The sequence below is a fragment of the Pleuronectes platessa genome, chromosome 11 (genome assembly GCF_947347685.1).
Source record: "Pleuronectes platessa chromosome 11, fPlePla1.1, whole genome shotgun sequence".
Classification (NCBI taxonomy): domain Eukaryota; kingdom Metazoa; phylum Chordata; class Actinopteri; order Pleuronectiformes; family Pleuronectidae; genus Pleuronectes; species Pleuronectes platessa.
The window spans coordinates 20,059,109-20,082,815 of record NC_070636.1 but is presented as its reverse complement, the minus strand read 5'-3'; the positions used below and the strand labels follow the sequence as shown (position 1 = coordinate 20,082,815).

The window sequence follows — 23,707 nt, the reverse complement described above, 5'->3', positions numbered from 1 at the left end:
CTCAGTTTCACATGGGTTATATCTGTGCAAATACATTTCACTCTACGTGTACAAGAAACCTACACATGTACAGATCAGACAGAACATTATGATAAGATATGTCAAACTAAAAATATTATTTTTGCAATGGTAAATGGGAGATTTCAATTTGATTCATGATTTTACCACACCATTACCAAACTGCCAGAGTGACAACCGTGACAGATCCTGATCATCAAGTTGCCTGTGAGTTTCAAAGGCGTCACATTTCAAAAGTAAAAATCCTCAATACAAACACAGAAACAAATATAAAGGACATTATTCTGTAAATTGGGCATATTGCACACTTTGAAACAGTATAAACTGTTCTCTACAGTGGTCCATATTTGTTTATTTTATACGAACTTAAAAAAAAAACAATAAAAAAAACCTCCTAAAACACGAATGACAGAAAACCCGCCAGTCAAATGTACCCATGGTAAGAGGTTGTTAATAATTAAAACACAAGCAATTAAGTGTTTAAACACATTTTCGAGACACTGAATCATTCATACTAGTTAAGCTTTGGTTATACTCCTTAAATATTGATGACTAAGACTGAGTGAATTGGAAAAAAAGAAAAGAAACTGCACCAGAAGTAATGACTCCTTAATGAGAATTATCCCAGCAGTGATGCACGTGATTAAGTCATAATTTACAATTTATATTACGTGCACTGATAAAATGTAACAATATGATGTTATTTTTAATGGAATAAGTGATAAATCAGCAGAAGACCTAATGTGGTGACAACAAATAGAAAAATACTAATTGTAAATGACATGACAGATGTTATTCAACCACTCCAGCTGTTTTGACCTCATTTGTTAATGTGTTTAATTTGAATGGATTCTGACTGTCTGCAGATAAGGCAAGTGAATTTAATGGTTTACAGCACCATCTTCTGGCTTCTTAATGTATCAGCCCACTGCTCAGTATGGAGTTGTATACGCACTATCCTCTGGTGTTGTAGGAAATCATCCCAGAAGATATTTCTCAATCCATCCTTACTGTGGGCTGCCTTCGACAACCATAGGTTTCTGTTGCCTTGGCTGGCATCATCTCTTGTCCCACCTTTCCACAGGGAGGAGGTGATAGGTGAGAGAGGCGGCGGAGGCGACCCCAACTGTCCAAGACGTAGGACAAGTGTGACGAGGAGCACATTCGCAGGAAATATCAGTGTGAAGACCGGGTGACGCTCTTCACACGCACCCTCTTCTGTGGCAGCACCTTCTGCTCTGGTGTTTGAGAGGGAGAGAAATGCAGACAATCTGTCCTGCCAGTGACTGTGACCACATCCTGGACATATGTGACTCATTGGCATGTATTTGCTGCCTCCACTTTGGGAGTGTTTGCGGCACGGCCACGATGTTTGGGTTGACTTCTCAGCCACTGCTCAACTTGTTCCCCAGTGGGACTTACAGACAGTGTAAGATGGTCTTATAGGCCCACAACTCTGTGCCTCAAGTGTGTGTTCTGCTGCTACATGGACGGCACTGTGGACCTGTGGAAATCCAGCCAGCTGTTTATACGCTATGGCATCTAAGCTTAGGGGCTCCACTGTCAGCTCAGCATCTTCCTCATTTATGCAATCCACAGGGGGGGGGGGTGGGGGGGGGGGGGGGGGGGGGGGCGCCTAAGGGCTCATTAAACTAGGGGGGTCGCAGACCTCTACTTCTCTGTTTAAGGGTGTATCAGTGAATGACGTCTGCTTGTTTCTGTCCTGATTGTCCACGTCGTCCCTCAGAAACATGATCACCAGAGTGGTGTTTAATTCAGTGCTGGAGGAGCCGTCTGAGGGGGACGGACTCCACAGAGCTGGTGCGGTGGGTATGTGTAGGTTTAGGGACCCTTAAGTGGGTGCTGCCAGAACTGTGGAATTAGGGATGTGATTGTTTGTTTCTGTTGCTCAGTCAGTTGCTTGCCATGAGAGGTCAGGATTGGGGTCTAGCTAAGACTATATCAGTCCCTAATAGGGTTGACTGTTGAATCCAAATGCAAAGTCTGTTAGAGGGCAGACACGTGAAATAGAACCAGTAGTTCCTGAAAACTTTAGTTATACCCAGTTCCTACTATTTGTCCTTATTGCATACATTTTTCAAAAGGAAACCCAAAAGACATGATGATAATGCAGCAGTCTTTTTGACAGAAAACAATTAAAAAATATATCATAAAATCTGCAAAAAATATATGTGTATTAAATAAAAAGGAACAGTGTTAGATAATACATTTAAAAGTTTAAATGTACAGTGACACCCACCAAGTGGTAACATGGGGTGAAAATGGTGGATGTCTGATCTGTGGAGTAAACAGTGCATCTGCTGCTGTACCAGGGTTTGCTCGAGCTTGTGTGTATGACTGGTCCATTGCTGTGGCATTTTCTTCACATGGAAACTAACTGTTACAAAGAGAGACCATGTAAATGCATCACTTCCTGTGAGCGAAACCACATTTTCCCTTAGATGGAACCAACCACTATGCCAGACCAACTGTATATTGAATAACACGTTTACAGTGAATGGCTACAAGGTGAATGAATCTTGCATTACATCAATAAAAGTGACATCAGTAAAACAGCTATGTCTGTAAAACTATAAAAGTTCACGATAATAGAGCTGAGGGGATTCATCTGCGGTCCAACTGCTCCCTCTGTTGTGTGAACCTGAATCCATTACATCTTTGATTACACAGACAAACACACAGACACATATTTGACAGTCAAACAGAGTTTATCAAATTGATCAATTTGATTATTTCAGTAAATCATAATTAAGTTAATTAAAATGATCTCCTGAGAGATCCTGGTGAACTATTCAAATTATCTTTAATATTATTATCGAACCATGATTTTTTTTTGTTTGCTGGCATTGGGAGTGGAAAATTATCAGTGGTGTTGCAACAGGGTAGGAAAAGCAACAACTGCCTGGGGCCCCGAGCTGAGGGGGCCCCCTGAGAACAGCCACATTAGTCCACAGCAACAACAATCGTGTGGGAACCCCTTATGATCAGCTATGTACTCTGAACAGCACCATGGTTGGAAACTAGGGTGTGGATATAGGAACTGAGCCTGAAGGAACCTAATGGGACACGACGAGTTGGGCTGAGTTTAGACAAAAAGTTTGAGATGATATACAGGTTTGGCACTAGGCTTTCTACTTGATCTTTTAAGATGCACGTGCCTGAAATCAGGGAAAACATCATGCTTGGGTCAGGTTCAGGCACAATAAACAGAATGCCTGTCGAGGTCCAATTTTCTCTCAGGCTCGGTCGGGTTCAGACAGAAAATTGCGGCCCGAGCCAGAAAGGCAACAAGGCAACATGCCACTAACTTCTATTTGGTTTTTGCCACTTTTGCCCAGAAAGTCCCTTGAAACACTCCCACTAATTATTCTGTATTTTAAAGCTGTTAGAACCATTTTTGTGTTTTTTGCTAATTCTATTATCGTAAATTTGATAAGTTAGTGAGCTAAATTATTCTAACTTATGATTCGAATTAACTTTCTGAGTAGTTATTCTAGATTTATTATTTGATTTATTATCTATTGTAATTAAGCCAGCAAACATAGGAACGTATGGGAGTAGGGCCATCGACACAGTCGTTGATCTCACCTTAGACTATGTTCTGTTAGTTTGTTTGAAGTTTAAATAAATGAAGGCAACAGAACCAGCGACCAGCCAAGTCAAGAAGTGGAGCCTCGTTAATGTGGCAGAGATAAAAAGGACAGGCCAGGACAAGTGTTAATTTGGAATTCCTTAATAGTATGATACATTGGAAAAATGATTACAAAAAAATAAAAGAGCTGGTTACATTTCATCCAAAGCCAAATTTGGTCCACATCCCATATAAACCACATCCGGCCCACATACCACAGAAGGATGGAAGGATGGCACTTGGGTGGTCCGTTACTGTTTGGAGGTGAAGGTGGCCTCAATTTGTTTTGTGCTATTCGGTCCTTATTCACCATTTAGCATATCGGCCACATTAGGTTCACATCCAGATAGCACCTTGCTGAGAGCAGAACGTTTCCCCCAAAATGCCCACATTGGTTTTGGGATATTTGGGCCACGTTGGCTTGTTCTCAAATGGTCCACATTAGGATGACAAGCATTGTGTCCAGGCCACAAGAAGTGCCCCATCATTGCCTGAAGTGGCCCACATCTGTATAAGAGCTGGGACTAATTCCAATGCAGAAATTAACTTTATTTTGAAACTGTAACAGAAATTTGTAAAATTGTCTTCTTGGCTTCAATCTTATATAATGACTGACTATATGGTGTTTTTATATGATGTTAGCATGAAGGTATAAACAAGTAAAATACAGGTACACAGCGCGAAAGGTGCAGGAGGACAGGACAGGTGGCTTATGGGTAACTGAGTCCTCGGTGTGTTGCTGTAAGGGGGAGGGAAAAGACTTGAGACTCAGTGTTTGTGTAGATGTGAGTGAACGAGCGAAAACCAGCCGCTGGAGGACTTTTTCTCTCCGAGCTAAACTCGTGTATGTGTTCTCGCCCGGAGCTTGAGGCGAGGACGGGGAAGAAGAAGAAGAAGAAGAAGAAGAACGAGGAGGGAGGAGGAGGAGGTGGAGGACAGATGCGAAAATGCGAGAAGAAATCCAGGAAGAGAGCGAAGGCAGCTTATTAAAGATTCAGCGCGGGAGAGCAGACGTTATCGCCCGTCCAGAGCTGTGGCAGCACCGGGGATAAACTGACAACTCTCCGGGCTCCGGGCTGAACCGAAGCGGGCTTTCGTGGAAGAAGCGAGTCCGAAGTGTTTTTTTTTAAAGCGGAGACCCAAAGGGAAGGGGAGGAGAGGGGGCGAAGAAAACGCCCTGCTGCCGCTGCCTGTTGCTGCGGTGTCCAAATTCAAACTTTATCGCCGAGTTTGGGGGAAAAAAATGCCTCCTCCATTGAACTGAAGGTGGAATTCAAATGTGAACTTTATTAGCTAAACCGCTGGCGGACAGAGGGGCCGCTCACTTTGCCACTTCTATCGTGTGTGGAGTGTTTCCCTCGCGTTGGGAATATTTTCATTGTGCACTGTATTCCCGTCGGAGGCGAGTTGGGTGGGCTGCGAGCCCGGGGCTGCTCCGCTAGGCCCACGGCCATTAGCCAGGAACAAAGAGGGTCCACATGTAAAAACTTAAAGAAACTGCTCCTATCTCGACGAGGTTTGTCGAAACGAGCGCAGTCATGTCGCTGGGCGCCGAGAGGAGGATGGAAACCCGGCTGAAGAAGCTGGAGGGCATGATCCGAGACCCCCGGTGCTCCGTCAACCTGGAAAGTTTGCTGGTAAGTCAAGTGGGAGACACCTCATCGATTATTGATGATGCCATGTTGTGTAGTCGCTGAAACGCTAGACACGTATGCACACACCTCAGTAACGTTACACTATTGGTATTTACATCCACTTCCCCCTCTTGTTATTCCCCAGTTGTGACCTGCTGCGAGCTGCTAGCTCAGTTGTTTTCCTCAGGCAGACTGAGACATGCATAGTAGCGTTTTACTATTTTCCATCTGATTCCTGCAAGTTATAAAACTACACCCCCCCCCTCACACACACACTCTGTCTTGTATTTGCATGCTTTGCTGTAATGATGCATTGATTTGAAGGATCAGCCAAAGTGAGGTCCTCATGGTGGACAGACAGTCTGCAGACAGGACAGGCCTGATGGACGGTGCAGCTCTGTGAAGCGAGTCCACAGATTAGGATTAACCAGCAGGGAGAATTCCCCCCCACTCACAGTGTCTATGGAGACGTATATTTCTAATATATATTGGGATTACTAACTAATTCAACTCCTGCGTTGGTAACAGTTGGGCCCTGCAGACCTGGGTACTCCCACGGCCCATGAGATCCTCACACCCACTCTGGTCTCACTGGTCTCCCTGCACTGATAGATGATTAGGAAGTTGGTGTCCACCCACTGTTGAATAGTTGTTTGTGTATTTGAGTAACAGAACAAACTCACATCTGATTTAAAGAAGCTATGATGAAAATGTTTACATTTCAAACAAGAAAAACCACAGGAAAACAATGCAACGGAGCATGCCACCCTTAACAGGATTACAAAAAAATAAATTGATACAGATCTGACCCTGATTTTCGTATATTTGCTTATTTCCTTATCCCTAAAATATATGTTTACATGTCTTTCCTATAGCTTGCGACCAGCCAATGAACAGTTGCTTGCTTAAAATGTCTGCTGAGCCCAATGAATTGTCCTAATCTTCAAACTCTAAATGTCATTTTTAAGACCCAAGTATTATACAGGTCCGGACTGATGTTTGTAGCATGTGAATCACACTGGTTCCATTGAAAACCTTTTCCTTATGAGCTGTGTACTTAGACAAACTTAAGGGAAGTGAATTGATGAATTTCTGACACAGTTTCCCTCTGAGGTGTAGAGATAGTAAACTGAGATTTTAAAACCGATTTTTAATGAGTGCACATGTAAAGTGTTGCACTGTAAGATGGAAGTAACTTTATTTAAACATCATTTACATCAAATGATAGACTAGCCTGTATGTTTGTTGACGGCTTCAATGAATGACCAGAAATGAAATAGCAGTTCTCTCTGATAATCAGACTATGGATGAACCAGTACTGTGCAATGGATGTTTGAGAATCATACACGGGCACAATATAATATAGTATTGTTGTTTTAAATGATAGTGTACTGATTCAATCTATCTGTGGTGAAAGGAAATTATTCTCCATTTGTGCAAATGGTAGAAGTTCGTGCTTTGTTTTGGGCAATTTGTCTCAATGCAGTGGAAACAAGACTTAATGCCATACTCTGAACTGTGTACTAAGGAAGTTTAAGGAATGTGCCCTTTGACAGATGTTTTTTGGTACGTTTAGTGATGACATAAAGCTGAATAAGGCAGTGGAAACATTCTTCCGTTATACCAGTGCATCTCTTTGACACTGGGTAGAAGTTGGAAAGATGCTCTTCTGACACTTCAGATTATCACTTCTTTGCCAAAAAACTAAATTCTGGCGTTGGTTCTGGATATTTTCTCCACGGGAACTAACTAATTTGAATTTAAGATGCAGTGCTTTCCAGAGCAAGCTGAAAACACTAACAGTTGAGCTTTTCCCTACACTGAACACTTTGTACTTTGGGCACCGTTGTAGCCAGCCCAGTGTCACAGTGCCTTCTTTAACTGTAAACTTACATCTGTTAGAGTGGGGGTGTTTGAATTTCTGGGCCCCTTAACTGGATCTGACAGAGGGCAAACACACTGTCAGGTCTATCTTAAAAAGCATCACCTCACCCCTTTTAATGGGCCCCATCTAGCTTGGGGCCCCCCTGTCCGTCTCCTCCCCTGTCCCCCCCTCTACGCTACTTGAGGCTCCCCTTGTCTATTCCCTCTTACAAAATTAAGCAGAATATTTGCTAGAAGATCAGTGGTGTTTACTTCCTGCATGCAGGCCACAGAGAGATAGAGGTGTTGAGTGTTTGAGACAAAAGTTGAGTGGGAAGCATGCGTAGGAGAGAGCAGGCTGCAGTTTTCCATTTTTAGCAGCCTCAGCTCTGTCACTGGGATCAAGAAGTTTTGCATCTCTCGGTGTGATTCAGACATAGAGGGCTCAGAAATGTCCTTTTTTGCAGGTGGAATAAAAACATGCATATTTCAAGGACCACAATAATTGCAAACAGGCTCATATTCGGTACACACACAAAGCCCCTGCTATTGTGGCATAGCAACAGTGAGAAACGAGAAATAGAACTGGAAGAAGGTGCTTGTTTTGTTTTTGTGTCGTCTCCTATAAAACAACTTATTAAGACAAAGTCGGTAATTAATATCAGGAGCAGTGGGCTGACTAATCTGAGGATAAGAAAAGCTGTCTGGGAGGAATCTGCAGCATCCATCAAGTAAACCCACTGACCTTCCTTTGGAAAAAAAAAAAAAAATTATTAGCTGGTAAATAAAGCATAGTACTTAGACAATTTGATTCAGAGAGCAGAGGTTTCTCTGTAAATAATGTCGCATTTGAAGACCCTCTAATTTGGTCCTGCTTTCCAGAATAGCCCGGGGGGGGGGAAATCACATAAATGGTGCTTTAATGCCTCCTTACACTGCCGTCAAAAAAGCAACAAATCACTATATTGCCGCGATCAGCATTCGATTGGATGTAACCTGAAGTCTCAGCATTCTTCCCCCTTGTGCAAACTGTGGTGATCTGTTTTTGGCAACACAGCACCGCTGACTGAAGTTACTTGGCAGCTCCAAGCACAAGGAGTGATTGTTAAGGGCAAGCGAAAGAAAGGGCATTTTTAAAAATACGGACACTTGATTGCAAGTCTCCTAAGTTGCCTTTCTGCCGTCCTAAAGGAAATGACCTCACTGAGTAAATAGTTGGCAGCTATATATGGGGCTCAAAGTCCCTGCGAATGACTGCACTTTCCCCTTTCACTTTTCAGTCTTATCTCTTATTCTCTGGCTCTGGCTCTCCCTCAGCCTACAGGCCAGCCCCTCCTATCCAGCTTGTTAAACACACTGCAGGTATTTTAACTGTAGTTCAGGTCCAGGGCCTTTTGATTCGGCTACAGCCTGGGTATAGCCAGATAGCTTCATGCACAGCACTTAAGGGTGAAGGATTATGGATAGCTAAGAGTTTGTGTGATGTCTTCCAGATCCTTAGTCGGGGGCAGTTCCAGTCAGACCCTTATGTTCTTTCAGTGTAATGCTCTCCATATTCAGAATTGGGGAACAAAGCCATTTAGTCATGTAATACACTTATATTGTTTTGCTTAGTGTTAGTTATTTTATTTCATTCCCCCCACATCCTGGTTTCTCTTTTTCTTTCTCCCAGATTTGTCCACCCATCTCCTACAACGGGTCGAAAGATCTGACAATTTAATACAGTATTTTGAAAAAGTTCCCAATCTAATGTCCTACTAATACTATAAAAAAATAATGTGCACCCACGCTATGTTCACAGAACAACAGAATGATCCTTACTAAATGGCTGTGTTAAATACGAAAATTGTATCATATGCATGACGAGGAGCATCATTTGCAGATTAGTACTCAATGTTAGTGGCTCTACTACTATTGCAATCATTTTCTACTTGAGTTCTGATATTTACAACAATCTATTATTGGAAAATATATGTTGAGTTATTAATTGACTGCTTATCTTTCCTTCATATTTGAAATAAGTTAAAATCAGGTTTTAATGAGCATTTTGAAAACAATGTCATTAATGTAATATTGTGTTGTAAATAAGACGGTAGGCTCGTTTGTGTCTGGATGTACTGGACAGATAAAGATGAAACCACAGTTCATATCATGGATTGTGCGTTCATAAAGGTTGTGATTTTTTTTTTTTTTTTTAAGACGTTCGCCCACCCTTACTCCCACCATCACTCATCTCACCCAGCATCTCCTGACTGACTTTTTCCTCAATCCTCTTTGTTCCTTTCCATTCTTATTATCTTAATGCCGCTCCCCCACCTGCCCATCCTTCCACGTGCAGCTCTTTAGGGAGGTGGGGATACCCCCTCTGTGTCCTTACCCTGATAGTCAACCTGAGTGTCCGATCTGTCTCTGGAGTGCAGTTGAGTTGCTCTCAGGCAAGCAACAGCAGTCCCAGCTTCAGCGTGCTAGCTGGACAGAAACACTGCCTTATAAGGCACTGGGGACGGTGGCCCCAGCCAATTTTTTTTCTGCAAAACAAGCCAGTCTCTCTGCTCCACACCTCCTCTGGTGAGACGGGCTAGTTTTTTGTTTTTTTGGTGGTTTCTGCTCCACTCCAGTGAAGAATACCCACATCTTCTTGGTGTGGAAGCCCTCCTGGAGTCTGAAAATGAAAATGTCACACGACTCTAAAGTTGTATATTGTCCGGCCCTGTTTATTGGTCAGAACCAGGAAATGTATTAAAGTGCTTTAGTGAGCAGCAAATACTTCGTAAGTGTGTTTCACTTAAGTTTTCTTCTGCAGGAGTTTTTTACCTTCTATAATCATTTATTCTTATTATAGGGTTAGATGAGAAAATTGAGATCTGAAATGTCCATGTTGATACAGACTGCAGCGTGTTGGTTTAGATAGCTCGGACAAAGATTGGAAACAGTTAACCTGGCTCTATCTGAGGGTTGTTTACATTGGGCCTGAACTTCTAAAGATGTGCGTGTGTAAAACGTGTGCAAACTTTATTTCCCTGCAAAAAGTCATGCAGCTGATTAACTAACGGTGCGCACTGAGGATTGCATATAGAATAAGGGGCGCTGTCAATTTTTGTTCTTCATCTTATGTCCTGCCATGTCCTCTTTATTTCAGGATTTCTTGTTTTACCCACAGCATTTACTTTCTCCCAGATCTTCTCCCATATCGTGTTTCTTCGAGTTACATTATTTTCTTTGTTGTAGCTCAACAACATGTTTTTTTGCGTCTTCCACTAACACCTCCAATTCCATAGCATTCAATTTCACTTTGCACTTGCGGTCACTCGGTTCTCATGAAGTGTGAAGTAATAGTACTCAAACGTTATTCCCCCTTTCAAGGAGTTGATATTTTCTCTTTGTTCGTCTCTTTGTTCGTTTATTTTACACATGGCACTCAATTCGTTAGTGAGTTTGTAGTTGATCTACTGCTGTCATTAGACAGTACAACACACTGCTGTTAACTAGTGTTCTAGCACATTATGTCTACAATATTTACAAAGTAATGTCTTCAGGGATAAATCGGGATCCTTGTTATTTTTGCATTACTGGCAAAAGCATTTCCCTAGCCTGCAGACAAAAGCTTCATGGCAAACAAAAATCTAAGTACACATACAAAATAAATATATACTTTACAGCACCTTGATTACACATTATATAAGACCTTGGACAAACAGCACAGGGCATGAGCAAGTCCAACATTCACCTCTCAGGGATGTGAGATGGAATGTAAAAAATGAGGATGAACTTCAGCTCGAGAAATTAATGGATATGGTGCCTGTCCAGATAAAACAATAACATTGCTTAAGCTCAAATTATTATTACTAACTCTATGCTTCAGTTGAGTTGCCCATCTGTTTTAGTTGTATGATAAAACCTTAAATACACAACATGTGACATCCACTGTACAAGCAAAGCCGGAATAGGATGTCTTTATGTGTTTACAGTGGTTTATGGTTGTCGTGTGAAAGCATATGGATACATCCTGAGATCTGTCTTAATCTGGTGGATCTCAATGTCTAGACATGGGGACCGTGGCTGAGAAGCTGGCCGTGCACACAGCAGTACATTCGAGAACAATGCAGTGTGATTTTAGTAAAACCATTTATGTTAAAAGTGTGAACATAGCATTGGGCAATAAAACAGGACCAAGTGTGGAATCTTTGTGCATAGTTTGTTTTAGATCGTTTGACCTTTTGAAGACCTTTCATTTTCCACATTGATCAAAGTAACAGGGACGTCAACTGTATTATTCAAAGTCAACTGCGGTGGACAGTGGCTGCTAGGCAAAATCCTTAATCCTCAAGTCAGTTGTGGTCTTGTGCAAGGTTTTCACTTGGTTGTGTGTTTGTGTCTAAGAGTTTGATACCTGCATCTTAGGGTATTTTTAGTTTTAAAATGATTGCGTGAGTGAGCAGAGCAGAGAAGAGAAGTCTCCCACACATAATGCATAACTCATCCATCTGGCCTCAGCGAATTATCATTCCATCACAACGTGCTGGTGAAACAGCCTCCTCCACACACACACAAACACACACACACACACACACACTTTCTCGCACCCACATATGCACAGTTCTAGGTCCACATGGACACACATTTGTATTCATTTTCACAAGTAAACACATTATTCAATTGATCTTAGCAACACGCAAGCTGCATCCAGCAGCAACGACAGAACAATAGGACACTTTGACAAACCGTTATGATGGTCTCTGTGTTCATACAGCTTTCATTTCCTTCAACAAACCCAAACAAGAACATTTGTACAGTGTACGTGTGGCAGAGTTTAGATGAGCAATGTTTTGGACTTGAAGCTGGCAGCTTTAATTCAAATAGTTTGTGCCATGGCCGAACATTTTTATACAAAGATTTAATCATGTTCTTACCAAAGGATTGAAAATGAAAACAAGCTTAATGACATCAACCCTGGGTTATTTTTCGCTTGGCTCACTATGACTATTCTGTTCTATGTTCTTTATTGCCCCAGGTCAATAAATCCTGTGGTAATGTCAATTTAGGTAATTAGTCTCCCTAGAAATTTTTTCGATAACTATTTTGATAGTACATTTGTTTACAAGCACGTTTTACTGAGTCCAGCTTCACAAACGTGCGTATGTTTTGTCTGTCCTGCTCTTCTGTGATGACAAAAGAAATATCTGTTGAGTTTGGTCTGTTGGTCAGACAAATCTTGACATTTTAATATGTATTTATGGGCTTTGCTAACTTCTGATGGGCATTTACTGCAATTTTATGACATCTTTAAACTTTATGATCAATTGCCTCATTGATTAAATAATCAGTAGGTTAATCTGGTAGTGCCCAGCCTTTAGGGTTCATGGCTCCGTCGAAATGAGGCTTTTATCCAAATGTGAGCCTTCGGCACAGAATTTGACCATTGACTGGAATTATGAGCATAATTAACGAGTGGGTTTTAACTGAATATTTTTCCCCAACACCCAATATCAGGACACTTTAAATAAAAACTCCTCACAAACCCTCAGGCATTTGTACTATATACTCTCCTTTGTTGGTTTCATTTAAATTTTAGTTTTCTTAACTTTATAAAACTGCTTTGGATTCCTTGAAAGGCGGTATATAAATCAAGGTTTTTTCAGAGCCTGAAGAGTATCTTAGATTTTCAGAGAAATGGAAAAAATTTGAGAAAATGAAATAACAGAAATAAACACCAATTTCTTAAACTGACAATATACAGTATAATTTTGTTACATGCATCCAATCACCTTCTCAACCAGTCTGATTTGTTTTGGGAAGGGTTAGGGTTAGGGTTATATCGATACACTTGATATTGCACAAGTTTTAGGTTGTGTATGTGTTTATTTGGTAAAATATGGACAATATACCCAGGACATAAAAGTGCATGATTGGATGGCAGATAGATTATATTGATCCCTGCCATAATTCATTTTTTCTTCTTTTATCACTTTTTTATTTCCCTCAGTGGAACATTTATTAACTTTTAAACAGCTGATTTAAGTTCAACATGCAGCAGGACTTTACTGTCTCATTCAGTCCATGGCACATTCTTCACTGTACTTAATAATAAAGCATGGATGCCAAAAAAGCATATGGCACAGAACATGGGACAGAAATCTGTCAAACACAAGAGTAAGACATAATCTTGTCATTCCCTGTGGAGACATTAGCAGTGCTATTTGTGGGGCCACTGCAGGATTCCTGCTGTTGTGTCGTTCTTCAGGAGTTTACGGGCTCAGCCTGGCACGGCCCCCTCGCTCTGCCTGGCCCACAATTTATCCCCACAACTATTTTTAAAACGGCTGGAATTCAATCAAAAACATTAACTTTCTGCTCAATCCTTTTAAAGCCCAGAGCAGTGCTGCTTGTTTCTGTTCCACATGCCTAGTGATGAGAGGGGCATTGGCCTAGTCCTTTTGGGAAAGACTGCAGATGGACCAGGAGAGGCTTGGAATAGCTGGGTGATTCTTTATTGTGTTTAGCTCCTTTCAGGTTAACATCATCTCATTCCTGAGTGGAGCATCCACGTGGCTTTTTTATAGGGTGATTTAAAAAGTGGAAGCAGGCAAAGGGTGAACGACAGCCATGTAATGTCCGCAGCAGGTTGTGTAAATGAAATGGAAAAGGATAGAATGTGCTTATAAAACTCCAGCCTGCTGCTTCTTTGTAGCTTCAACTCTGTTCAACTCTTTGTATTTTGCAGGAGTTGCTTAGCAACCAGCCATAACCCATTGGCTGGATTGCAGTATAGCAGAGATAACATGCTGGAGTGCAATCTAATAGATACATAACAACTTATACTGATAAGCCTAAGTGGACAAATACTCCTATCACTCCAGGAAGTAGCTGCATAGGAAAAATGTCTTGTGTGTCAAAGTGTTCTATGGAAACTGACATCAGGGATTATAATTATCTAGATCGATTGTTACAAAAACGCTCCTTGTTATAATTGAAACTAACATGAGCGTGCACAAGGAAGGGGGGGATCAATGGCTGTCTGGAGTGGGTCCAGAAATGTCAGATGCATTAAAGTTTAAATTATGGATCGAGCTTTACACTTCCCCAGACACATGTCTGTTATTTAATATTTATAAATAGCTGAGAAATGTCCTCCAGAGCCGTGTTGGCATATTTTTTGTAACAGTAACGCTAATGGAATTAGATTAGAGCAGCTCCGTCCAACTATCTCTCTTTTGTAACCCCAATGCACTGAACAGCTGATTATGCATGAACCGCGGAATCCCTGTAAATCGTATATACAAAATGTGCTAATCTGGTTTATTAAAGTACTTATATAAATGATAAAGCATATGGGAATATCTCCTATTTTCAAAAACAAAACGTCCTTCACACTTTGACTAATACTATCAGCACAGGCTAAAGGTTTCTGTTGACTTGCACTCTCATAAACACAACTCAGACTGCCCCCCCTATTCTGTCTCGATCCATATAATCCAGATATTAAAGTTCAGCTGATTTGCAGAGCAAGCAAAACAAAGCTGTCACAAACATGAACTAACATCATTCTCTGTCTCCTCTGCAGAGATGTATAGAGCCACAAGTCACCAGGGTAACATGTATTTATGTGTCCTTCCTCCATGCTTGATTTATCTTGTTTAATGTGGAGATATAGAAATGACAGACCGAGGGATAAAGTGTCGCCATGAGGGCCAGTTTGCAGGCTGGGGAATGTTTTGCTAATGTAGCAAATCCTAGTGAGGCAACACAGTGTTTACTATGTGGATGGCAACTGTCAACAAACTTCCTTAACCCTTTACTTTTTCATGTCCAAAGTTGGAAATTTGTGATTCTGATGCGAGTGTTGCTTTGTTGTTGGGATTGTAACACCTACAACTGTAGACTGTAACTATATGTTGGCGATCTTAGATTGCTGTTGTTCTTCACTAGCCTGACGTTGTCAGACTCACAATTCTAGTCAGAATGTGAGTCTGAGACCGCTCCATTGGGCTGTGATTAGGGGGCGTGTTTCAACTGACCAGGAAGTAAACTTCTTCTTCGCTCAATTGGATAGACCTACAACCAATCAGAGCAACGTAGTATGTGACGTATGCTAAGCAACGCATTGTGAGTTATTTACTAACGCCGGGTTCACACCGGACGCTTCAGCGCAGCGCCAAGCCTTAAATAACAGCTGGCTCCCATCCACTCCCATGTTAAAACTTTGTGCCGGTCACACCGGTGGCTGAAGCACCGCGAGGCAGCCTTGGCGCAGCGTGGTGCTTCAGCCTCCGGTGTGACTGGCACAAAGCCGTGCAGCGATCTACTGGATCAACGGGTGATATTATTAGCGCTGCCCGGCGGTTCAGCGTCGCTTCAGTGTCCGTTGTGAACAGCCAAGCGCCGGGGCGATAGGGATTAGCACGGTGCTTTGGCGTCGCCTCCACGTTCTGTGTTCCTCTTTCAAAATGAATGCGCTGTCGATGTCTTCTAAAACAGACTCAATGGCAGCATCTACACATCTCAGCTCGCCAGCGGCAGGCATGTTTGTTGAAAACGAATTCAACCCAAGGGCACTTTGATGATGTGGTTGATTACGTTACCGTTGATCATCTGTCAATCATCGTATAAAGCCCGCCCTGACAATCTGATTGGCCCGGTCGGGCATAATTTTTTCCCAACGGAGCGACTCCAGACCGAACTGCCCGACCAAAAATGTTGTGGGCGGGGCTAAGTTCGTCTGGCATCCAGGCTAGTTCTTCACATGCTCACATGACCCTTTCCTCTCAGTACACACAACACATCTGAACAGTTTAGAGACGCTGGATCTCTGTTTGCTTCGAAAGTGCATCATTCATGTTTTCCTGCCAATGCACTGGACAGAAAAGCAAATGAACCACAGCATCTAATAGACTTTAGCATGGACCCACAGGCCGCTGGGGTTTGGACCATAAATTGTTATGGAAGCTTTTATTGAAATGATAATAACAGAAAGTCAATTTATTAATAACAAACAATCTTTCATTTCTCATAAAAGCATAGACCTACATAAAATGTATATTTACAGCTTAAAGGTGAGTTATTTAAATACACAGGTACAAAGTTATAGATTCAACACAACAGCTGTTAAAATACAATCAAAATTCAAGAACATGTCGAATAGAGTCCTTACTTTGAGATGACATAACATTTATTTTTAAAAGGATATACTTATGTTTTTGTAGATCAATTATTATTCCAGTTTACAAAACACACATACTACCATTATAATAAATGCTAAAAGTTTAAAGGTGTTAATAGTTTATTTATTTAACTCGTGGTGAGTGAGGGTGTTTGTGTTTGTGTTTGTGTCTCTCATGTAGCTTCACACAAGTGTTACAGTAATGTTAGTGACTACTTCAGCAGCATCCCTGACCTCAGTGAGACCTCAATGAGACCTCAGCCGTTTTCAGACACAAGCTCCAGAAAATGGAAGCTGTCACTTTCCAAGTTCACATGTTGGTCAGTGTCTGTGTATAGTATCTCCATTTCACCCTGAGATGTTTGTATTCCATTTTTTATTTATTTACTATATGTTTCAATATTGCGCCCTTACCCTACCCTAACCCTCATTGTGAATTCGGTGAATGTTTGCATTCCCACATACAGCCCTCCAGATACTTTCAGGAGAATATCTGGAGTTCAGTGCATGTCTGAAAGCAGCTTTACAGACATCATGGCCCTGGAGTTTGCATGCAGTATAAGGCTATGTCTCTGAGGTGGCTTGGAAGAACTTGCAGGTAACAGATGCTTTGCATACATAGTCATATCTTCAGCTGCCATGCATGTCCATATTTATTTGGCTGCAGACAAATGAAGTGGCCGTAGCAGAGAATGCTGGCTCAGAGGAAATGACTTGCACACAGGGACCAGCTTCATGACACACCAAAATTATCTGCCAGCCCCGGGGTGGGGTGGATCATTTCCTGTCCCGTCGTGCTCGGAGGGAGATCCTTGTGCGTTTTTTGAGTACGTGCACACGCACTCTGCAACCCCTCTCCAACCCCCGGCGTGTTTTTTTCCCTTAAATAGTAGTTTTGTGTGAGGTCAGTCCTTTAATGGGGAAGTGAAGTTGAGATGATGAAACAGAGGGTGCATCTCGCTGCAGACGGACTGCAGCCAAGCGGAGAATGGTGGAGGGAGCAGGAGGAGAGGCAGATAAGACGGAGGGAGAGTTGCAGAAATAGGCAAAAGTGACAGAGATGTACAAAGGAAACATGAAACAAGTTGTCATCCTATCTGTCACTGCAACAATAGGAGAAAGACACGTTTGAAAGACACCAGTTTACTGAGCTGGGTCAGACTTGGATCATTGTCTTCTCTGTAACATTTGGCCTGATCTAATGTTCAGAAAGCTCCTCATTGATGGTTGAGGAATGCACAGCTGCCAGATGGTGATAGATGACTTCCTCACGGTTACAGACTGTAACAATTAGGGCTTTGCGTCTGTCTGCCTTTTGCTTATTTAATTGTTTCCCTACATCACCCAAGGTCCATTATAAGACGATTTAATGCTCCAAATAATCAGCTTGTGTCCAGTTAAGTTAACACACTGCTGCAGTGCTGTGGTCCAGATCCCAACCGCTGCACATGGCGGGGCTGCGTATGACACACATTCTGTCTGTGGAGTGGAGAACTGTTGACATGTTACACATCTTTGACAGACTTGCTCACAAATCATTGCAATACCCGGAGCAAACCACGGTCTTTTTAAAGCAGCAACAGTATATGTAGAAGTTGCCAAAGGCCAGTGGTGTGGTAAATGCAGTTTCTAACTCGAGCCTCCCCACCTCATATGGTGGTGGGTTCATCTTTCACACCCACTGCCTCATAAAGGTCACACAAACAGTGTGTTCATCATTTGTCAGCAGATGAATATCATCACAGGCAGAATCAAGAAGGCAACTGCAGATGGAAAAATTATTCATCGTGCCTCACTTCACTCTCTCAGGGAAAGAATCTGTCAGTTAAAACCATTTTCTTTTCTCTGCATATAGTTGTTTATGCAACCAGTCAGTCAAGTTGGATGAAGGTGTTTGTTTAAATTCAGACTTTGCTGTGTGCGGTGGTGCGGAACAGTTTTTGTTCTGCACAGTGAGATATACAGAAAATAAACTTTTTAGACAGGCAGTCAGTGGTGTTCCACCCTCATGCTGCTCTCCACTGCCTTTAATGGGAAGGTTTAATGTTTGCCAGTTTTGTGTAATTTAGAGTATGGACCCTCTCATCATAATGTTACTCGGAGAGTTTAATACATTGCAACAGAAGAAAAACACATGCAAATAGAGGCAAAAAATATATAATTTATCAATACCACTTATGAGTAGCTGTCCTACTTCAAAAGTCACAAATCATTGAAAAAGTCTTTGTCTATTTGATTTTGTGTTTGAATATCCTGTGTAGCTTTGCAGCATCAGACGTTCACACCCTAAACAAATCACGTATACTTTGTCCAGTATTGGGTTAGACTTAAGCATAGAAAACTTATTTGAAATTTAAAATCATACGTCACCTCACATTTTGTGCATGTGAGTGTATGGGAGGAGAAGACAATAATTGGTTGTGTATTTTTTGCACAGTGGGCTTTTAACGTTTATGATCAACACAAACCTTTCCACGTAAAAAACACAACTTGTCTTAATTACTTAAACTTGCTGCTGTTTACTGGAAAGAAGTGATAAGAGCAGCTCATGAGTGAGTGGGTCTGTCAAATGTTGTGTGACTGCACACAATCTGCTCTGGTTTATGCTGCATCTATTGTCTTATCCGAGGAGGAAGATACAGTGACGACAGGCGATTGGTTCCCACTGTTAATTCTCTTTGTGGTGATGTAACTGGTTGCAACTACTTCCTAATACATTACTGCCTTTGTCATGTGTATTTGTTTGCTGATTTTTCATCAAGTAGATGGTCACTACCATTCATGGTTTTAATGAGAACCCGAAACCTGAGATGATGGTGAGATGGCAGACAAGGATGTTAATGACATGAGGTCATGACTGATGATGTTTTTCGTTCTCTCCATGTAGGACTCCATGAACGCCCTGGTCTTAGACCTGGACTATCCAGCACTACGCAAGAACAAAAACATCGAAACCTTCTTAAACAGATGTAAGTCGTTTTTCTGTGCCACTGAGAATCAGAGAGAGGGGCCGATGATATATAAACCTTTTGTCTTTTATTTATTATTTTAAACATTATTAATGGATTGCCTTCATCTCCATCTTCAGATGAGAAAGAAATAGGACAAATTCGAGACCTCCAGATGAAGTCTGAAGACTTTGACAGAGTTAAAGTCATCGGTCGAGGGGCGTTTGGTGAAGTCCACCTGGTGAGTATTAATCACCTGTGATGTCAATATTATTTAGTTTTTTTTATATAAAAAAGGGAAAATAAACCAAGGCCCTGTTTCAATGAAAAAAATGTAGAACCCTTTACTGGTGACGCTCAGCCATAGCAATGATACAAATATATATATTTTTTAATGCTCTCACATGTTGTGGCACAATTGCCTTCATCAGGGGGACTAACATGAAGTGAAGAATTTACCAGACATATTTAAGCCTGGAAGATATCAGAAAATTTGATTGTAGCTGATAATCATAATAGACAACGTACATGACTCAAATTACAGGAAAATAAGCAGTGCAAAAAAAACACAATGAAAGATCCAGCCAAAATATGAACAGATGTATGCAAGACATATAATACTAAACAAAAAACAAAAAAATATAGTAATACCCTCACAAATCCTCCAAAGGGTATTTGAAGGATAATCAATTTCTTGATTAAGACCTGGATATTCCAATATTTTGGTTTTTATTTTCAGCTCCCTCTAATAGTAATATCAATGGGAGTTTTTCTGCCTGGGTTTAAAAAAAAAAAACTACGTGTAAATCCTTGTAATTTCGATTTTGTTCATAAAATGCACTGCCTCTTCATTTAGTCAAATGAATCGTCTTCATCCTTGTCTTCAACTGCCGATTCTGAGCTCAAAATGTTCATTTAGTATTCAACATTGATTGGATGTGGCATCCTGTGTAAAGATGAAATATCCTGACAGTAATGGCAGCCACTGACTACTTTCCCCCTGTAACCTCAAAATGTTTTTCAAAGTGTTTGTATGTGAATCCTAATTTATAATTATTATTATTGCCACAATGCAGGTCAGACATAAAGCCTCTCAGAAGGTTTATGCCATGAAGCTGCTGAGCAAGTTTGAGATGATCAAGCGCTCAGACTCCGCCTTTTTTTGGGAGGAAAGGGACATAATGGCGTTTGCCAACAGTCCATGGGTTGTGCAGGTATGATATTTAATAATTCACTACTCAGCTTTTCAGATTGTGACGAATGGGTCTTTTTTTTTATACTTATTACTTGATCCTTCAAATGATATACAGGATAATAGTATCTATGCTAAATGTATATCTTGAATGTACATTTTATTACGTGTTATGTTGCAGTCTGACAGAAATAATGATTAGATGATATTAATAGTCGTTATCTTGTTAATGCATACAGACTTGATGTGTCTTTTGTAATGAGAGCTTGTGCTTGCCCTGTACAGTTGTGCTGTGCCTTCCAAGATGAGCACTACCTCTACATGGTGATGGAGTACATGCCAGGGGGGGACTTGGTCAACCTCACCAGCACCTACGACGTGCCAGAGAAATGGGCCAAGTTCTACACAGCGGAGGTGGTGATGGCCCTGGATGCCATTCACTCAATGGGCTTCATCCACCGTGACGTCAAGCCGGACAACATGCTGCTAGATGGACACGGACACCTCAAGCTGGCCGACTTTGGGACGTGCATGAAGATGGACGCGGTGAGTTAAAGCAGCATGTCATGCTTCTAAAAATAAGTTGATTTCTACTGCCGCCTTTTTCAGGGCTGAATCAGAACATTTTCCCCACTGAAGAGACTCAATAACATCATCATATGGGGGCGTTTACAGACAGATTTGAATACTTAGCACCTTTGTTACTAGATTTGCAAACTTTTTAGACCTGTTTAATCACTTTGTCAGAGCACTGACCTGTGATCGAGAAGCAGGTAGCAGGTTGCTACCTAGTCTGAGACTGTGCAGTATCTGAGAGACGAAATAAGAAACATGTTCTGTTGCTTAGAATTCTCTCACCTTGTACAAGTAGATCAAGCTCAAAAGTTCCACTTCTGTCGAAATTTCATCCTTGTGTCCTACAGTCGTCTCACTTGAACTACTAGCTACACTGCCCCCTATGATTTCTGGTGGTATTGCTCTGTTTTGTCTGTTTCAGCCGTGTCCAGAATGCTCCTTCAATTATATATTCTATATACATATCTCAAGTTGAGCATAAATGAGCCTTTAATAGGTTGTTTCCTACTTGTACTGTTAAAGCTGCATGATTTTCATTTACAGTTACAAATGTAAATGAGATCAGTTTTATCAGAAATTCTGTTGACTGAGTAGGAGGAAGCAAACAGAGTGCTGAAACCTGACTCACATTAGGACGCGAATGTGATGTAATGACATAACTGGTATCCTAATCAGCCTTTTACACCATCTAGTGACATTAAGCAAGTTTTGGATCATGATTTAGCTTCTTTCCAGCCGGATGTGAGACTGTAATATAGGGCTGCTTGATTAATTGAAATGTAATCCTGATTTCGATTATTGGGTCAAACGATCTCCAAACTACTATAATCGAGTTGAAACGATTATTAGGCTTCTTTTTTTTTTTAAAGAGACGCGCATGCGCAATTCAGTCCTTCCCCATAAGCATTCAGCGGCCCAGCTGACTGGCACTCACTCTCAAGCAGCCGTAAAGTGAAGGAGGCGAGTTGTGTGTGTGGTGACCGGCGCTATTCTCAAGCGCGCTCCAGCCATAATATCACATTGGGAGTTTCTGATTTATACTGTTCTTGGCTTTACTCTGCAGACCGGCATGGTGCACTGTGACACGGCAGTCGGGACTCCAGACTACATCTCTCCTGAGGTGCTCAAGTCCCAGGGCGGAGATGGTTATTATGGGAGAGAATGTGACTGGTGGTCTGTCGGGGTCTTCATCTTCGAGATGCTGGTTGGTCAGTAAACACCTCATGAAGTCATATTGACTGGACCTAACCAGAATGCAGAAATAGTTTTTTATTGAGTAGTTTCTACTGCTAACTTTCTGCAACTGCTTTTAGGTGACACACCATTCTACGCTGACTCGCTGGTGGGAACATACAGTAAGATAATGGACCATAAGAACTCTTTAAACTTCCCTGATGATGTGGAGATCTCCAAAGACGCCAAGAACATCATCTGCGCCTTCTTGACTGACAGGTATGAAGAGTTACAGGGTCAGTGCACTTAAATGTTTACTGCGGGCCTGGTTTGTGATATTAGAGTTTTTATTTGGTCACTTTCAGAAAAGACTGTTGTTCATGTTTTCCTGACACCAGAACAAAAGGATGCGTTACTCACTGCTCAACAACTCATTTACTGTCTTTGTCTTGAGGGAGGTGCGATTGGGCAGGAACGGCGTGGAGGAAATCAAGCGTCACCCTTTCTTTAAGAACGACCAGTGGACCTTTGACACCATCAGAGACAGTATGAATATACAATTCACCCCTGCTCTTAAATTTAGCCTTTTGCATGACTCGGATACAAACTCCACTTGAACAGAAGCTGCATAAGAAAAAAACAAGATAATTTATTAGTCCTCTCAGAGTTTTATTACAAAGCACTTCCTTTTTCCAGTATTTCCCCCCTTACCCTCTTTCTTTCTCTGTCTGTCTCTCTCTCTCTCTCCAGCGGTTGCTCCCGTGGTCCCAGAGCTGAGCAGCGACATAGACACCAGCAACTTTGATGAGATTGAGGATGACAAAGGCGATGTAGAAACTTTTCCCACACCTAAAGCCTTTGTTGGAAATCAGTTACCCTTTGTTGGCTTTACCTACTTCAAAGAAGATCAGTAAGTCATCACTTGATCTAGCCGTCCCCAGTCGTCTTTGGCACACAACACTTCCACATACATCAAAAGATAGATTATAGATTTTTTATACTCAGCTGTGGTCCTGACTTTCTGTTGATTTTGTTCATTTCCTTCTTCAGATTACTAAATGCCCCCAACAATTCCTCAGTGGCCCACGAGACTTCGAAAGGAGAGGTAGGTACTTTCACTTCCAAAGCAGCTGCAGCGGTAATACAGGCCGGCCCGAGCTTCTTAGGAAGTAAGGCAGGAATCAGTTTACTTCGTCGCACTGAGAGGCATTAAGGATTATGAGGGAAATGACTCAGAAGAGGATTTCTTTCCCTGATCCCATGATTTATTAGTACTTTTGTAGTATTTCTTCTGTTCTTAGCTGCATACAAAGACTTGAGCAGTAGTCATTGTAAGTGGTTGAGCTAAAAGCTAATCTGGGGGACTTACTGTTTTACGTACTGATTTGAGTCGGAATAGACGGCCACCCACCGCAGTTAGAGACCAAGGTTTTATTATAAATTGACTCTTGAACCACTGTCATTGCAAAACTGGCTTTGTTGTTAATGTGGTCT

At 41.6% G+C, this 23,707-nt stretch overlaps 1 protein-coding gene across 2 annotated transcripts in view; it reads left to right on the top strand.

Annotated features, from left to right (window-relative positions):
• Positions 1-4,402: 4,402 nt before the first annotated feature.
• Positions 4,403-23,707, top strand: part of rock2a (rho-associated, coiled-coil containing protein kinase 2a) — a 36,999-nt gene continuing 17,694 nt past the window's right edge. For both annotated transcript variants that reach the window (XM_053433816.1, XM_053433818.1), the window contains exons 1-10: positions 4,403-5,307; positions 19,212-19,293; positions 19,413-19,513; positions 20,349-20,486; positions 20,750-21,010; positions 22,104-22,248; positions 22,354-22,492; positions 22,668-22,759; positions 22,964-23,123; positions 23,264-23,318. In XM_053433816.1, coding sequence (XP_053289791.1) covers positions 5,209-5,307; positions 19,212-19,293; positions 19,413-19,513; positions 20,349-20,486; positions 20,750-21,010; positions 22,104-22,248; positions 22,354-22,492; positions 22,668-22,759; positions 22,964-23,123; positions 23,264-23,318 — 1,272 coding nt within the window. In that variant the 5' untranslated portion in view covers positions 4,403-5,208. The remainder of the gene's footprint in view (positions 5,308-19,211; positions 19,294-19,412; positions 19,514-20,348; positions 20,487-20,749; positions 21,011-22,103; positions 22,249-22,353; positions 22,493-22,667; positions 22,760-22,963; positions 23,124-23,263; positions 23,319-23,707) is intronic.